At 44.4% G+C, this 15902-nt stretch overlaps 1 protein-coding gene across 2 annotated transcripts in view; it reads left to right on the forward strand.

The window, feature by feature from the left end:
- The window catches only part of CHD2 (chromodomain helicase DNA binding protein 2), a 1519436-nt gene that overhangs the window by 355759 nt on the left and 1147775 nt on the right, over positions 1 to 15902 (forward strand). For both annotated transcript variants that reach the window (XM_069222751.1, XM_069222752.1), the window contains 2 exons: positions 445 to 578; positions 9751 to 9976. In XM_069222751.1, the coding sequence (XP_069078852.1) occupies positions 445 to 578; positions 9751 to 9976 (360 nt within the window). The remainder of the gene's footprint in view (positions 1 to 444; positions 579 to 9750; positions 9977 to 15902) is intronic.

A 15902-nucleotide genomic window follows, 5' to 3' on the forward strand; every position in this document is an offset into this window, starting at 1 on the left:
GGCCCCATTCGCAGCTATGATACATCTGGCCCTTAGTGTCTTAGCCTTTCAGTGGTACCAGTCTCACAGCCTCATTTTAGTCATATGCGGAGAATGGGTCTGATGTCTGCCTCTTACATGCCTGCAGTAAATTTCTGTTATCAGGTCTTTGCAAGTGACGTAATTGCATTTAGAAAGAGAGCATGTAACTTGCAGGGCTGCTGTCGGCCTTAGTGGAAGATGCTTGTGCTCTGTTTGAGACTAGACAAATACCTATACAGAACCTGCTCCTCGGTGTGGGTGTATTGAATTGTCCTTCAGGTCCATAACACCCAACAAGTAGGGCTATAGACATTTAGGTGATTGCAAGATTGCCTCTCATTTTAAGTTCATAAAACTAATTTGTAAACATGTGCGTCCGATTTGTTGAAATTAAGTAGCAAAGCTTAACCTTTTTCTTCACAGTTATAAAGAAGACGATGACTTTGAAACCGACTCCGATGACCTGATTGAAATGGGTGGAGACGTGGTTGAGGAGGAGCCTGACAACAGTGAAACCATTGAGCGAGTTTTTGATTCCAGAATTGGAAAGAAGGGAGGTGGGTAACGCTGTAGCGAAAACCAAATGTAACCAATTGGTGAAACTAAATAGCATACAACTATACTCTTCTCAGCGCTTCAAACTGTGTGCAGTATCACCACATTATGAAAGAAATATAATGTGTCTTTTAAGAACTAGATAAACTCATTGTGAATGTTAAAGATGAGCCACAGATGCTTAAAAGCAACCAAATGCAAGGGCAGCAGCATTTCACAATGTAGCCATGCACACAGAACATCTTGAGCATGACTTTTTATTTAACACGTTGTCCTCAACTCACGCCACATACCAGAGTCTACCCATGCTTCGTGGCATATTAAAACATGCACTTCAAATCTTCCAGGAACCAGTTAAAGCAAGAGTAATTATTCCAAGGGTAGAAAAGAAATATAAGCCACCGCCTTCAGACCCAATTTTTATTACCCACACCTACCCCCAGATTCCGTAGTGGTCATCGCAGCAAGGAAGAGGGCTAACTCCCAGTCCTCTGGGGACGCACCCCCTCCAGATAAGGAAAGCAAAAAATGTGATGCTGCGGGTAAAAGGGTGGCATCACAGGCAGCTAATCAATGGCATATAGCCAATTCCCAGGCACTAATGGCCAGATACGACTGGGCCTACTGGGATGAGATGAAGGACATTATCCAGCATCTCCCCAAGGACCAACCGAAAAGAGCCCAGCAGGTAGTAGAGGAGGGACAGGCAATTACCAACAACCAGATCAGGTCAGCGTTAGACTCCGCAGACACAGCTACAAGAACAATTAATACGGCTGCCACCATTAGGCTACAGCCATGGCTTAGGTCGTCAGGCTTTAAACCTGAAATTCAGCAGGCTGTTCTGAACATGCCTTTTAACGAGCAACAACTATTCGGCACACAGGTTGATACAGCTATTGACAAAATGAAAAAAGACGCCAACACTGCCAAAGCTATGGGGGCGCTTTATTCAACTCAATACAGAGGCTCATTTCGAAAGCCTCAATATAGGGGAGGCTTTAGACCCCAACCATCTGAGCCATCTACCTCCCAATCCAAACCCTCTTACCAAACACAATACCAGAGAGGGGGGTTTCGAGGAACCTTTAGAAGACAATTTCCCAGATCTAGAGGAAAATACCAGCCCTCAAAGCAACCCACTCATACCAAACAGTGAGTTCATCCACATCTTCCCTCACCACACTTCCCCTGTGGGAGGAAGACTACAAAAGTTCCACACCCACTGGTTACCCATCACAACAGACAATTGGGTCTTATCCATTATCCAACATGGTTACTGCATAGAGTTCACACAAACCCCTCCAGATATTCCCCCAAAACCACACAAACTCTCATGTCAACACATTTCAATGTTGCAAACAGAGGTACAGGTACTATTACTCAAACAAGCCATGGAGCTTGTGCCACATCATCAAAAAGGAACAGGGGTTTACTCCCTGTATTTCCTCATTCCCAAAAAAGACAAAACATTGAGACCAATACTAGATCTCAGAACTCTCAATCTCTACATCCGATCAGAACACTTTCACATGGTAACACTACACGATGTAGTCCCACTGTTACAACAGCAAGATTTTATGGCAACACTGGATCTAAAAGATGCATATTTTCACATACCCATCCATCCAGTGCACAGAGAATATCTCAGATTTGTAATACAAGGAAAACATTACCAGTTCAAAGTGTTAACTTTCGGGATAACAACAGCTCCCAGAGTATTTACAAAATGCCTTGCCGTAGTTGCAGCATACATAAGAAGACAACATATCCATGTATTTCCTTATCTCGACGACTGGCTAATAAAAGCCAACAGTCAAACACAATGCCAATATCATACACGTTATGTAATAAACACCCTACACACACACTAGGGTTCTCAATAAACTACCAAAAATCGCACCTAAATCCAGCGCAAATTCAGCAGTATTTAGGAGCCACATTAAACACCCAAAAAGCACTTGCAAGCCCAAGTCCACAAAGGGTACAATCGTTCCACAACATATTACCAAAAATCCAGCCAAACCAAAAGTACACAGTCAAATTTGTCATGAAACTGTTGCGCATGATGGCATCATGCATCGCCATTGTCCCAAACGCAAGATTAAACACGCGGCCCTTACAACAGTGCCTTGCAAAACAATGGTCGCAGGCACATGGCCATCTTCAAGATCTAGTGTTGATAGACTGCCAAAGACACAACTCGCTTCAGTGGTGGAATTCCACAAATTTAAACAAAGGGCGGCCATTTTAAGACCCTGTACCTCACGCCTCAATGATTGGATGGGGAGCACATCTCAACAATCACAACATTCAGGGACAATGGGATACCAAACGAAAACAACTTCACATAAATCACTTAGAACTGCTAGCAGTATTCCTAGCACTAAAAGCTTTTCAACCTCTTCTTGTTCACAAACACATTCTCATCAAAACAGACGATATGACAACAATGTACTACTTAAACAAACAAAGAGGAACCCACTCATCACCACTTTGCCTTCTAGCACAAAATATTTGGCATTGGGCAATTCAGAACAACATTCACCCTGTAGCTCAGTACATTCCAGGGTTTCACAATCAATTAGCAGACGGCCTCAGCCGGGATCATCGGCAAACACACGAGTGGGGAAATTCACCCCCAAGTGCTTCACAAGTACTTTCGCCAGGGGGAACACCAGACATAGATCTGTTCGCCACCAACCACAACGCAAAATGCCAAAAATTCACGTCCAGTACCCACACCCTCGATCCAAGTGCAATGCTCTATGGGTCAACTAGTCGGGGATATTTGCTTACACTTTTCTCCCTCTCCCGCTCATTCCATTTCTGGTCAACAAACTGCGTCAAAACAAACTCAAACTCATCCTTATAGCACCAACGTGGGCACGTTAACCATGGTACACAACATTGTTAGACCTGTCACTAGTACCACACATCAAACTACCAAACAGGCCAGACCTGTTGACACAAAACAAACAACAAATCAGGCACCCCAATCCAGCAATACTCAATCTATCAATCTGGCTCCTGAAATCTTAGAGTTAGGATATCTACACCTTCCACCAGAATGTATGGAAGTGATCAAACAAGCAAGAAAACCCACTACCAGGCAGTGCTATGCAAACAAATGGAAAATGTTGTTTTTTTACTGCCAATCCAAACACATAACACCCCTTGCCGCATCCATACAGGACATTGTGGGTTATTTACTTCATCTACAAAAAGCACATTTAGCTTTTTCATCCATTAAAATACATCTCACAGCTATTTCAGCTTATTTACAAAATATACAAAACAAATCTATATTTACAGTGCCTTTCATCAAAGCCTTCATGGAGGGTCTAAAACGTATCATACCTCCAAGAACACCACCAGTACCTTCATGGAATCTTAATATTGTACTCACACGACTCATGGGTCCACCGTTTGAACCCATGCATTCGTGTCAAATTCAATTTCTAACATGGAAAGTAGAGTTCCTCGTGGCAATCACTTCATCACAAAGAGTTAGTGAAGTACAAGCATTCACTATTGAACAACCCTTTATACAAGTACACAAACATAAGGTTGTACTTCGCACAAACCCAAAATTCCTACCTAAAATCATCTCACCATTTCATTTAAATCAAACAGTGGAACTTCCAGTCTTCTTCCCACAGCCAGACTCAGTAGCAGAAAGAGCGCTCCATACATTAGATATTAAAAGAGCTTTAATGTATTATATTGACAGAACACAATCATTCAGAAAGACTAAACAACTGTTTGTCGCATTCCAAAAACCCCATACTGGTAATCCTATCTCAGAAAAAGGCATATCCAGATGGATAGTAAAGGGCATCCAAACCTGTTACCTACAGGCTAAAAGACAGCTATTAGTAACACCAAAAGCACATTCCACTAGGAAGAAAGGAGCAACAATGGCATTTCTAGGAAATATACCAATGACAAATCTGTAAAGCAGCAACTTGGTCAACACCTCATACATTTACCAAGCATTACTGTGTAGATGTGTTAGCAACACAACAAGCTACAGTAGGACAGGCTGTACTAAGAACACTATTTGAAACAACTTCAACTCCTACAGGCTAACCACCGCTTATTGGAAGAGAACTGCTTTGTTGTCTATGCATAGCATGTGTATCTGCAGCTACACATGCCATAGAACGGAAAATGTCACTTACACAGTGTACATCTGTTCATGGCATGTTCCGCTGCAGATTCACATGCGCCCTCTCTCCTCCCCGGCAGCCTGTAGCCGTTTAAGTTACATTCAAATTTGTACATATGTATATATCTCTATTCCATTGCATGGACATCTCTTTCTTTACACACTCCTACCTTACCCTCCTCGGGAAAACAATCTAAGATGGAGTTGATGCCCATGTGCAATGGAGCCGAAAAGGAGGAGTCACTCGGTACCGTGACTCGAAAAGACTTCTTCGAAGAAAAACAACTTGTAACATTCCGAGCCCAACACTAGATGGCAGGACCTGTGCATAGCATGTGAATCTGCAGCGGAACATGCCACAAACAGATGTACACTGAGTAAGTGACATTTTCCATATAGTGGATCAATAAACATTTTATGCTGTACTGTTTATCCCATAAATAGTGCTATCGTGTCTTTTGGAGCAGAGGTACACATTTGTCCACTGATAGAGTGGCTTCATAGAGTTGCTTCTAATGCCTATCGCATCAGTCCCTTCTTTCATTATGCCAGAGATAACAGATAGGAGGAAAGTTGTTAGTCTTTTTTTTCATTTTTTCTGAGCTTTCTTTACTTTTTGTCAGCGTACAAATACCCAAAATCTAGCTCAAGCATTATAAAGCTTATAAGCGCCATATGCCTATCTATCTCTCACCAGGGTATATATGGTGTTTTAGTCCACAAAATAACTTTGGGATATGTGATGCCTGTTTGAGCATGCACCCAATGGCAGTTTGGAAAGGGAAACTAAACCCATCCAGGGTTTGCACTGTCAAGAGAAGGGCTTTTCTGTCTCTTTCTGCTCACATGCTGAAGCAGACACCCAAATTCCAGAGACTGTTATGCTACTGGAAGATCAACCACCAAGCTGATTCTGAAGCATCACAACAAAAGGAGTATTGGATCTCATTTGAAATAGGTCCTGCTCTAATTCAGACTTGGTATAGTGCTGTGAGTGGGTGGTGTCTCTAGTGCCCAAGCATCCTGTGTCTGTATATTGTGATGAATACCCACCCATCTTGGATAATATGAATCTAAACATCACTTTATTACACCAGCAGTGCTACGTTTGAGGAATTTACTGTGTCAGCACTGCAGTGTTTGAGACATGACACTCCCTTAAACTAAGATGTCTTCCACGCCTTCATTGGGTATCTGTGCGGGTCCTTTTCTTACTGTTATGGGGCATGCTGTGATTACCTTGACTTATCAAAATGGTGCCCGGTTTGTATGGCCACATTAATCCTTTGGGCAATTTCCAGCGATAGGATATTTGAGCAGTTATAGCTAACAGTAGAATGTGGTAGGAGTTGCAAACCTAGATGTAGCATGAAATGGTAAATACAACAGAATAAACCCAGAGGCTATCTACTGCTATAACATGAAGAAAGCTTTTATTAACAAATAATTGAAAGGAGCTGCGAAAGTGTTGATCATGGTAGCACATTCTGTGGCTGAGATTCAACCCCAAATTCTAGGTTCTATATTTTTACATAAAGTTAAACTCAATAACCAATATAACCGGATGGATAGTGTTCTGTATGCAAACTGTACAACTCAATGCATCCTGAGACCTTTTTCCTGAGGTTCCAGTTAAAAAACAGTTCAGAAATCTCCATGGTCCACAAACCTGCAACCCAAAAAATTAAATATACCACTAAAGAAAAAGTTGATGTTTAGCACACTAAAAATAGTAAGCATTCGAGTTCTTCTCAGCAGGCTGTAGGTTGATGGCTCTTCATATGATATTTCAAAATGAGATCTATCCAGCAGCGGCTCCTCCGTTAAGGCGAAGGAGCGCCCCTCCCCTTGCCAGCAGAGGCAAAACTTGAAAAATAAAATGTTAATAAACCAGGTTTATTATTATTTTATTTTTAGTTCCTGGCCAGTCTTGGGGACAGGGTCATTATCCTGATGACAGCCATGGAGGGGGAGTGGAGTGCACTTCCCTCAGCTGTCTCCAACTGAGCTGTGTTGCTGGGTTGGTGACAGCAGGCACAGGCTTCGAGTTTGCCTTGGAGCGCAAATCGAGGGAGCTCAGACCAATCTTGACGCTGCTCTCATGCCGTCAGCAGCATGAGAGCAGTGTTGGGATTGGCCGCAGGTTAGGCTTGGGAGACTGCCGTGGAGCCGGAGGAGCAGAAGAGTGAGTTCTTTTATTTATTTATTTTATTTTCACCCCCACACAAACCCCCCCCACCCTGACATAGGCCACTACTGGATCGATTGTGCAAAGAGTCCAGGGGTTACCTTTCAAATAGGCAGGTACGTGCTATCCCAAGGTGCTCTTTTTAGGGGGTAGTGTGATCCCGCAACCTTTGCTTTATCAAAGAGGATTGAGACATCTACAAAAACACAGTCAATAAATGAGGCAGAGGACTCAAGAAGATCCACACCAATTTACAAAAAAAACAAGTATCTTTATATATATTTTGGCAAGAGAATCAATTTGTTCAAGCAGGTACGTTTTGCAAGAAAAATCTTTACAGTTTTGAAAAGTAAACAGTGCAATTTTTGGAACATGCAATGTTATCCTATCAAGGAAAACAAATACGGCAAAGAGGTACAGTACAGCCACTTATGGGACCAGTCTCCTTTTGGGCAAGGGTCAGGACCACACCATTAGGTCCCACCTGGCAGCACTGGGGCAGCCGGGTGCAGAGCTTTAGTACGGCGTTGGGTGCCCAATGTTATTCAAAGGGGATTGACCCAGTTGCACAGAGCCTGCAGATTTGGGGCGGGAGTCCAGTCAAGCAGAAATAACAGGTGGGCTCAAGTCTTGAGATGCTCAGGGACGTGGGGACACCTGGGGTCCTCTTCTCCATGGGCCAGGAGCAATGGGTGTAGAGGTGCTTTTAGGCGTTGTAGTTTCTCCACTGACCACTCAAGGTTGAGAGGCTGCAGGCGGCGTTGATGAGTCCACAGTGGGCAAGCCCAAGGTGGGCTTCATCTCTCGGGGGCTGGGCAACCACCCTGGCACCGTTATTCCACCTCAACTCGGGCTGCGCGGCACGAATGCAGTGGTGCTTTCAGGTGTCATGTTTTAGGCGGTCCAGAGTCCTCGCAGTTTGTCTTGGGGTGCCTGCAAGATGCAGGGAAGAAGCTCAGCTGTTCCTAGTAGTTCCTGCATCTTTGTTGAAGGCAGGCAGTCCCCCCAGGCTTTGGAGGCACAAAAGCTGCAGCACAAGATAACTTTGATGCAATTCGTCAGGTGCAGCAGACAGGTCGACAGGGCTAGGTCCAGGTCAGGTGCTTGATCCTTTGCTTTCGCAGCTCTTTGGTGTCCTTCTTAGCAGGAATCCGATTTCCTGGTGTCAGGGGCTCCCCTAAATACTGCATTTAGGGGTGTTTTGGGGAGTGTAGGGTAGTAGCCAACAGGCTACTTAACCCTGGGGTCACTACACCCCCTATATGAACACTTCCTGTGGGAAGTGGCCATTACCCTGCCCCCAGAGTTCCTAAATCTGCCAACACCAAGATGGCAGGTTTCTAAAAGTGGTGTCCACATCAGGCAGTGCCCCTAAGGGGTGGGACTGATCTGAGGGGTGGAAACACCTCCTTGAATACTAAATTCCCGCCTGCCCAGGTGCCAAATGGGCCGTGGGGAAGGGTGGTCGACAACTCTCCTGTGAGTAACGCCAGATCTGCATACCAAGGGCGGCAGGCTTCTTCGAGGCACCATGCCTTGGAATGCAGATTCACAGGTCATCCTGTTGGGTGGGGTGTGCAAGAATCTCTCCCATAGCAGGCCTTGTCTCTGACCGCCTGAGAGCAAAGGCTCTCACCCCAGGGGGCCAGAATCTTGTCTGGTGGTGGGTGGCAGGATGGCTAAAACTAGTCTGTCCCCACAAGGGTAGTTGGTAGGTTTTCAGGGGGCACCTCTAAGGTGCCCACTGGGTTGCATGTATTAATAAATCCATCACTGGCATCAGTGAGGGTTTATTAATACAAAATGTTTGATACCAAACATCCCTATTTTCAGTGAAGTCATCATGTAGCTGGGGGAACTCGTATTGACCAGTGTCCAGCACATGTACTTAAAAATGGCTTCCCTGTTCACTCACTATGGTTAATAAGAAAGACCTAGCAGGGGCATATCTGCTCTTACAGAAATGTCCTCACATGTAATACAATGTACCCTGCCTTAGGACTGTAAGGCCTGCTGTAGGGGTGTCTTACATATATTACATACAGTGTTAGGGGACACGGCACACAGGCTGTGCGCCATATCATTTTTTCACTTCTATCTGTACCAAGTCACACAGCCTGCAATGGCAGTCTGCATGTGTTTTGTGATGGGCCCCTGAGGGTGGCACAGTACATGCTACTGCCCTTGCTGACAGTTTTTGGTACCCATGCCCTAGGTACTAACGGTACCAATTACTAGGGGCTTACAGGCGGACCAAAGGTATTAAGGGTTGGGAAACTGTTGCACAGTTTCAGGGAAAGATATCTGGCTCTGGGGACCTGGCTAGCAGGAACCCAGCGCACTTTCGGTCAAAATTCCATTGAATGGCAGGCAAAAAATGGGGATGACCATTCAAAAAGGGGCACTTTCCTACACAGGCTACTGGGGAGTTGGTTGACTATGTAAGAGACCTGCAACCAAGCATAGGTTCCTTTCTTGGTAACGCACTCTTGTCTGGTGCAGAGTTCCCAGTATGTTCAAACGATTTAGGAAATACTGACTCAAAAGAGGCAGTATTTTTGTCTCACATTTATTCCACTGAGCCAATCTTAGGCTTGCCTTTTTCAGATGTCCTAATCCTTCTCGAAATCCATTTTACAAGTATGCACGCACCAATAAATGGAAACGTTGTAACAAGTAAAGCATGCAAAACTTAATGTGATGAGCAGGAGAGCAATAATTAAGGAACTTTTATTTTCTGCTTGTTAGTATATGAAATATAAAACTTTTACACCTTGAAAAGCTTTGTGCATTTTTTTCCAACAACTTTGTCCAGCCACTGGAGCTTCCACAACGGAGTATGCTGTAGAAGAGAATGGTGATCCGAATTCCGACTATAACCCAGAGAAAGATGCTGGAGAGCCTCACTACCTCATCAAATGGAAAGGCTGGTCTTACATCCATAGTACATGGGAAAGTGAGGAGTCTCTTCAGGAGCAGAAAGTCAAGGGTCTGAAAAAACTGGAGAACTTTAAGAAAAAGGAGGATGAAATACGTCAGTGGTATGGTTCATAATTTCACTTAATTACCTTTCTGTAAACTATTGAAAGCTTTTATGCCGTAAATAATTAATGTTTTTTAATTTTTAACTTCGGCTGGGAACTGAGTAGTTCTTAATCCAGGCAATTGACTGTGTTGCAACATGTCACTTAGAATGGCCATCTTGCTTCTTGCATAAAAAGGTTTGGACAGTTGCAGCATTGACCTAAATTGTGAACCCTGTGCAATATACTGATGAATTCTGTTTCATTCATGATTTCTAAAGAGTAAGATAGTGACATCATAGCTGGGTGGTCCTGTTATACTGTTTATGTGGAGAGCCTAATTTGCCTCACTTGGGTGCAGCCAGTGGAAACTGTGGTATACATAATGCTTTGTGTTCAAAACCAGTAGTTTAAAGCATGACGAGCTACTGTGCGACCTGCACTGACCAATTTACCAAGAAAGGCCCATGTCATTTATTCCTACATTTTGATTCTAAGTAAATTCCTACATGGAATTCAGGCATTAACTATTACATGAATTGTGGTACAATTTAAAGGGAATTAAAATTTAGGGCAAAAATATAGATGCTATAAAAATGCATCACCTCTGCATTCATGGAAACTGTCAGCTTCATTACTTCATCCCCATGATATTTGTTTAATCTGTTTACTATTGAGAAAAGCCATTGCCAAAGGTACATCTGTTCAAGGAACATGTTAGGCACAGGCATGATAATCTAGGATATAGATGGTTTACAATAAGAATATATATATATATTTTTTTATTGTACTGTCAAATTCCAAGAACAGATATTGGACACCGTCTCTCAGCTCCTGATTAAACAGTGGAAAGCGTGCCCAGGAATGAAAATAGTTTTGCAGTCTAGGCTAAGTTAAGCATGTGTGGAAATTGGGTGTCTTACTACATTTATAAAATAGCTTATATTTTTATGAATTTATAGACACCAAAAATTGAAAAAGATCCACCAGAGGATTCCAGAGAAATACATGTTACAAGGAAAATAAATCATAACAATGAACAAGCTTTGGCAAATTCAGCAAATCTGACAAACGTTTTCAAGACAACTTTGTTTAAAGTGGAATGTGGTAATTAGAGTTACTTTTAGCAAACAACTCCAGCAGTCCCGTCCCAGTGTCAGTGGTTTCTTGCCCTTGACTTCTATGGAGTGGTCCTGATGCAACGGATACAGGGTACTGAAGGATGTTGAAGGTGCTGTTCCTGCTGACTGGGGTCTTCTTGGCCCCACTTCTCGGCCCCTGGTCCTGTTGGGACATCTGTGGCCACAGGGGTACCTTTGGCCACAGGGATTGACGTCCCTCAACGTCCTCTTTGGTCCAGCAAAAATCCAGTCACCACTGTGCTACTGGTCACCGGACACACCAGTCTCAGCGGTTTCCTTCTTTTGGCAATAACTCTCCTTCTTGGCATCCTAACTGCACTCTGATTACTTTCCTGGGTCTAGCAGACTCAGATGCAACTCTTGAGCATTGGTGCTCTGTCTCCCGGGATGCACTGCAACAAGGCAGGCGTCTTCAGCTTTTGTGGCTCTCTACTGCAAACAGGAAGTCATCCACTCTTGCATTCTTCTCTTCTGGCTGTCCTCTCAACGAGTAGGACTCAGCAGGCACAGTTCTTTCCTTTGTTACCTCAAGCAACAGCAGGTATAGTTTAACTTCAGTGCACTCTCTTCTTTTCCGATCCAGGGTAAGCAGGGCAGTCCTCCAGTCCTCTTCTCCATTCCAAGCGAGATCTGAGTTCTGGATGCCCCATTTATGCCCAGAAAGTTCTCTCCGGGAGTTTGCTCTCACTAGTTAATGAGCTACTAGGTTACTTTCTTCGTGATGGCATGCTCCTGTGAAGTGTGCCATTTATCTATCCTACAGTCCTCTATTCTGCCCACTCCCAAGATGTCAGGAGCCCTTTCTAGGTGCGTGAAGCTCAGTAGCCCACCCTAGAGGTGCGGTTACCTAGGGGCTACATGTCCATGAAAAAGCTGATTTGGCCTCTGTCTTTCAACTCGGTCCCGGAGACCAACCTGTCTACCCAGACAAGAAAGCAATCCCTCTCAAATATGGTTGCTATTTTCCCTTCAAAGTCTGCTTCTCCTTTGAAGCTCACCTTTTGGGCCAGTACTCTGTGTGGCTTCTGCAGCATCCGATCTCAGATTTTTACCTGTCCTGGGAGCTGTTGACCCTTCTCCCCAGGTGGGCAAAAGGCTGTCTTGTGCCCAGCCTCAGCAAAGGATCACTGGAAAACTAGACTATTAAGTGGCAACTTGCTAAAAGGTGAATGTGGCAACACGTTACATTAAATTTGACTGAGCTTCAAGTTGGGCTTAAATGTAATAAGTTGTTTGATACCTTGAAGTACCAACTTTCTTAGTCTAGCATCACTTTACAGGCAGCCAGTACAGGGGACGCAGATGAGGGGCCATTGGTGTACGACAAGGGAGCCTGAGAAAGAGCCAAGTGGTTGCATTTTGAACAACCTGAAGTCTAGCAATCAGATAATTCAGGAAGGCCTAGAACAAAACATTGGCACATTCAAACTTAGATGTAAAAAGGGCATGGGCCACCATCTTCTAGAAGGGAAAGGAAGGAGAAAGAAAAAAAAATTGAAAGCCTGATGCAATCCAAAACAAATTTCTACCGCTGCAGACACCTGCATTTAGAAGGCTACAAAGTTGTTGAACCTCATCCTTAGATTTTTAACAACCGCAAGGAGAAGGCGGAGAATGGGCCATATCAGCACAACAATTTGGCCACCAGTCAACTTGAAAAGACCTGAACAGAAGCAATTTGACCTTATCCATATGTTACATAGAGTGGCTGGCATGAAGCCAATCAAAGGCAACTAAATTGCAGGATTTAAGAGGACCACCGCTTGCATCAGTCCCCCTCTCAAAGAAGATGAGAAGCTGAGTGTCCCCACCTTAAAGCCAAACGATTCCAGCAGATCAGATGGGGCCAGATAGACATTAAATAGAGTTGGACTGAGGAAAGAGCACTGAGGCATCCCAACCGAAAGGGGCTTTGACTCAAAGGTTAAGGGGCCAACAGAATGGATTGACCTCTGTTCTCCAGATTTATTCCAGTCAAGGGGTAGACCACCAACCCCAAGACGTTCAAGGCATTGTAAGAAGCCCATGCGACACAATATCAAACGCCTCAGAGAGATCAAGTAAAATCAACACCTCTTTCCTGCTCTGATCTAGAGTCAATTGAATGAATTCAGACACCTCAAGCTGTGCTGTGCCTGGGATGAAATCCAGATTGTCTAGAATGCAACAATTTATTAGTCTCCAGATAATCATACAATGTCTTATTTATCAGCTTCTCGACAATTTTGTCAGTCACTGGGAGATGTGAAATGGGTCTAAATATTCCAGAACATGATGTTGTCCGCAAAAGTTTTTTTTTCAAGTGGAACCAATTTACCTGTTTCCAGATAGAAGGAACAGTGGCTGGCTTTAAAGAAGTGTTATGAGGCCGATTCAAGATTGTATTAACCACCTCGATCAACATAACTAACGGGGAGGTGGAGCAAGGATTGCCACAAGAGCCAGACTGCATTTCCAAAATATCAGTTTCAGATTCCTTAAAGTAGATAGGATTAAACTGATGGAGGGTACAATGCCTACAGGCAGACACATAATCCATAGGCCTAGCAAAGTCAGCTGACACTGGAGCTATAGCCAAATTAGCTTGAATCTTAGAGATTTTATCGTCAAAGAACAATGGTAGCCTATCACAAAACTCCTGAGAAGGAGAGATGCCACTGCTGCATGATGCAGGTAATAGGAACCTCTTAACAATTTAAAATTTTTATTGTGGCCCATTAGTCTCTGAAGCACTTTTCCTTGAAGTATGTTGTAGATATTTCAGCATTTCAAATAACACTGACCATTCCCCCATTCCCCTTGTCAGGCTAACCACTTGTGGGTTGTCCGAGCAACTTCATTACTATCCTCGTGTAGAGCAGTTGATTTTGGCATACAGAAATCTTGTTTTGTCTTTGAGGGGCTTGGATTTGCGCACCTTGGAGGCATGGTAAGGAATATGTGTGATATATACAACTGCCTTCAAGTCATGCATGTTCACTCCTGTATGGAAGCTCACTCAGCAGACAGTCCCCAGTTACTGGTTGCATGACACAGCTAAAGCCTTCACAAATTTCTAGCAGTGCCAACTCTTTCAAAACCACACTCATCTCATTCCCCTGTCACAGCGCACAGCAAATCCTCCTGTGTCTGATCAGCCATGAGTTACTCCATATGTGAGAGAGACAATCTGGTGATCTAACCTCAGGTTTCATTTGGATACTGCCCCCTAATTCTCATGCTAGAACATCTCATTGCTGTTGTGGCACCATACTGGGTAAACATTACTCTTCCCCCGAATCTCGCAGTCCCCATGTTTTTTTTTTTTTTAATAAAGAGCTTTTATTAATTTTAAACAAGATAAACAAAAAGAAAAAAGGAAATGCAAACACAAATACAAATAGAATGGCACCATGAAACCAAAGTTCAACGTCCAATCCCCCGGTCCCCACTTGCCCCTTATACGCTAAGTGCGTGCATTCATCCAATTTTGAATCCATAGATCACAGTGATACAATGAATTACATAATGTATGTATGCATCTTAGTTACAGCTCCCTCGTCACAGAAGCGTCAGATCTGAGGATGGTGTGTTTCGTGTCTCATGGGCATACACAGGCTAGCTATCTAATGTGTTTTCCCATTTCCCCCATTCTCTGTTATGCTTGTCTGGGCATCCCCTTGCTTCATATATAGGTTTTTCGCATTGTGCGCACCTGTCCACCCCTCGCCTCCACTTGGCCAGGGTCGGTGCTGTTTCAGCCTTCCAATCTTCCATGATGTCTCTCTTCGCCACCAAGCACGGCACTCCCAGGAAAGTTCGGTTCGCCCTAGTCAGACCCATCTCCCCCATGGCCCCCAACAGGAGCCGTGTAGGAGATATCTCCACTTCGGATTGTAGGACTTCTGAAACCTGACCTATAATTGCCTCCCAGTACTGCTCTATGACTGGACAGGTCCAGACCATATGGAAAAAATCGGCCTCTGGGTTGGAGCATCGGGGGCAGTCGGGTGTGGGCCAGAGGCCTGCTTTAAAGAGTCTTTTGGGGGTGAGGTATGCTGCGTGGAGGTAGAGGGTTTGGAGCATTTGGAATCGGGAGGAGATGGCCAGTGATCGGGGGGCCATCAATGCTTCTCTCCAGTCTGCTTCATCTATAGGGCCCACCCAGCCCTCCCAATTTAAATGGAGTCCCCCCGAGGGGTGGAGAGGTGTTGGTGAGTATGGAGCAGTACAACTGAGAGATTCCTCCTTTTTCCAGGCTTCCCATCAGGACCTTCGCTTCCAGTGGGCTGTGCCCTGGGACATCGTCCCCTAGTCGCACGTGTGTGAGTAGAGCGTGTCTAAGTTGTAAGTATTTATGAAATTGGGTATTGTTTAGCAAATAGATTTCTTTGAGCTCCCCAAATGATCATATGTGTGACCCTTCCCAGATGTCCCCAGGGTGGAGATTCCAATAGTGTCCAATTTCTGGAATCCCTCCAGTGTGGAGACTTCTGCCAACCACCTCCCCCTGCCAGAGAGGAGTCTGTTTGGTGAGGCGGCCCCACCAGCCCGACACCTTTTGAGCTGCCCGCCACCCTGTGAGAGTCATTTTAGTCACTTCTGGGCTATTCCGTGGAATTGGGTCCCCAGTGCATTAAAAATCCCTTTGTAGCCCGTTGTTTGGAGTTCCAGCCTATACGCTGGGTCCGACCAGCCCCCTCCCATCCAGTCATTAATTACTAGTAAGTGTGTTGCCAGATAATAGAAGTAGATATTAGACATTCCCAGCCCTCCGTCATAGATATCTCTCTGACAGGTAGCGAGGGACAGTTTAGGGCGGG

Source organism: Pleurodeles waltl, chromosome 3_1, assembly GCF_031143425.1.
Source record: "Pleurodeles waltl isolate 20211129_DDA chromosome 3_1, aPleWal1.hap1.20221129, whole genome shotgun sequence".
NCBI classification, from domain to species: Eukaryota; Metazoa; Chordata; class Amphibia; order Caudata; family Salamandridae; genus Pleurodeles; species Pleurodeles waltl.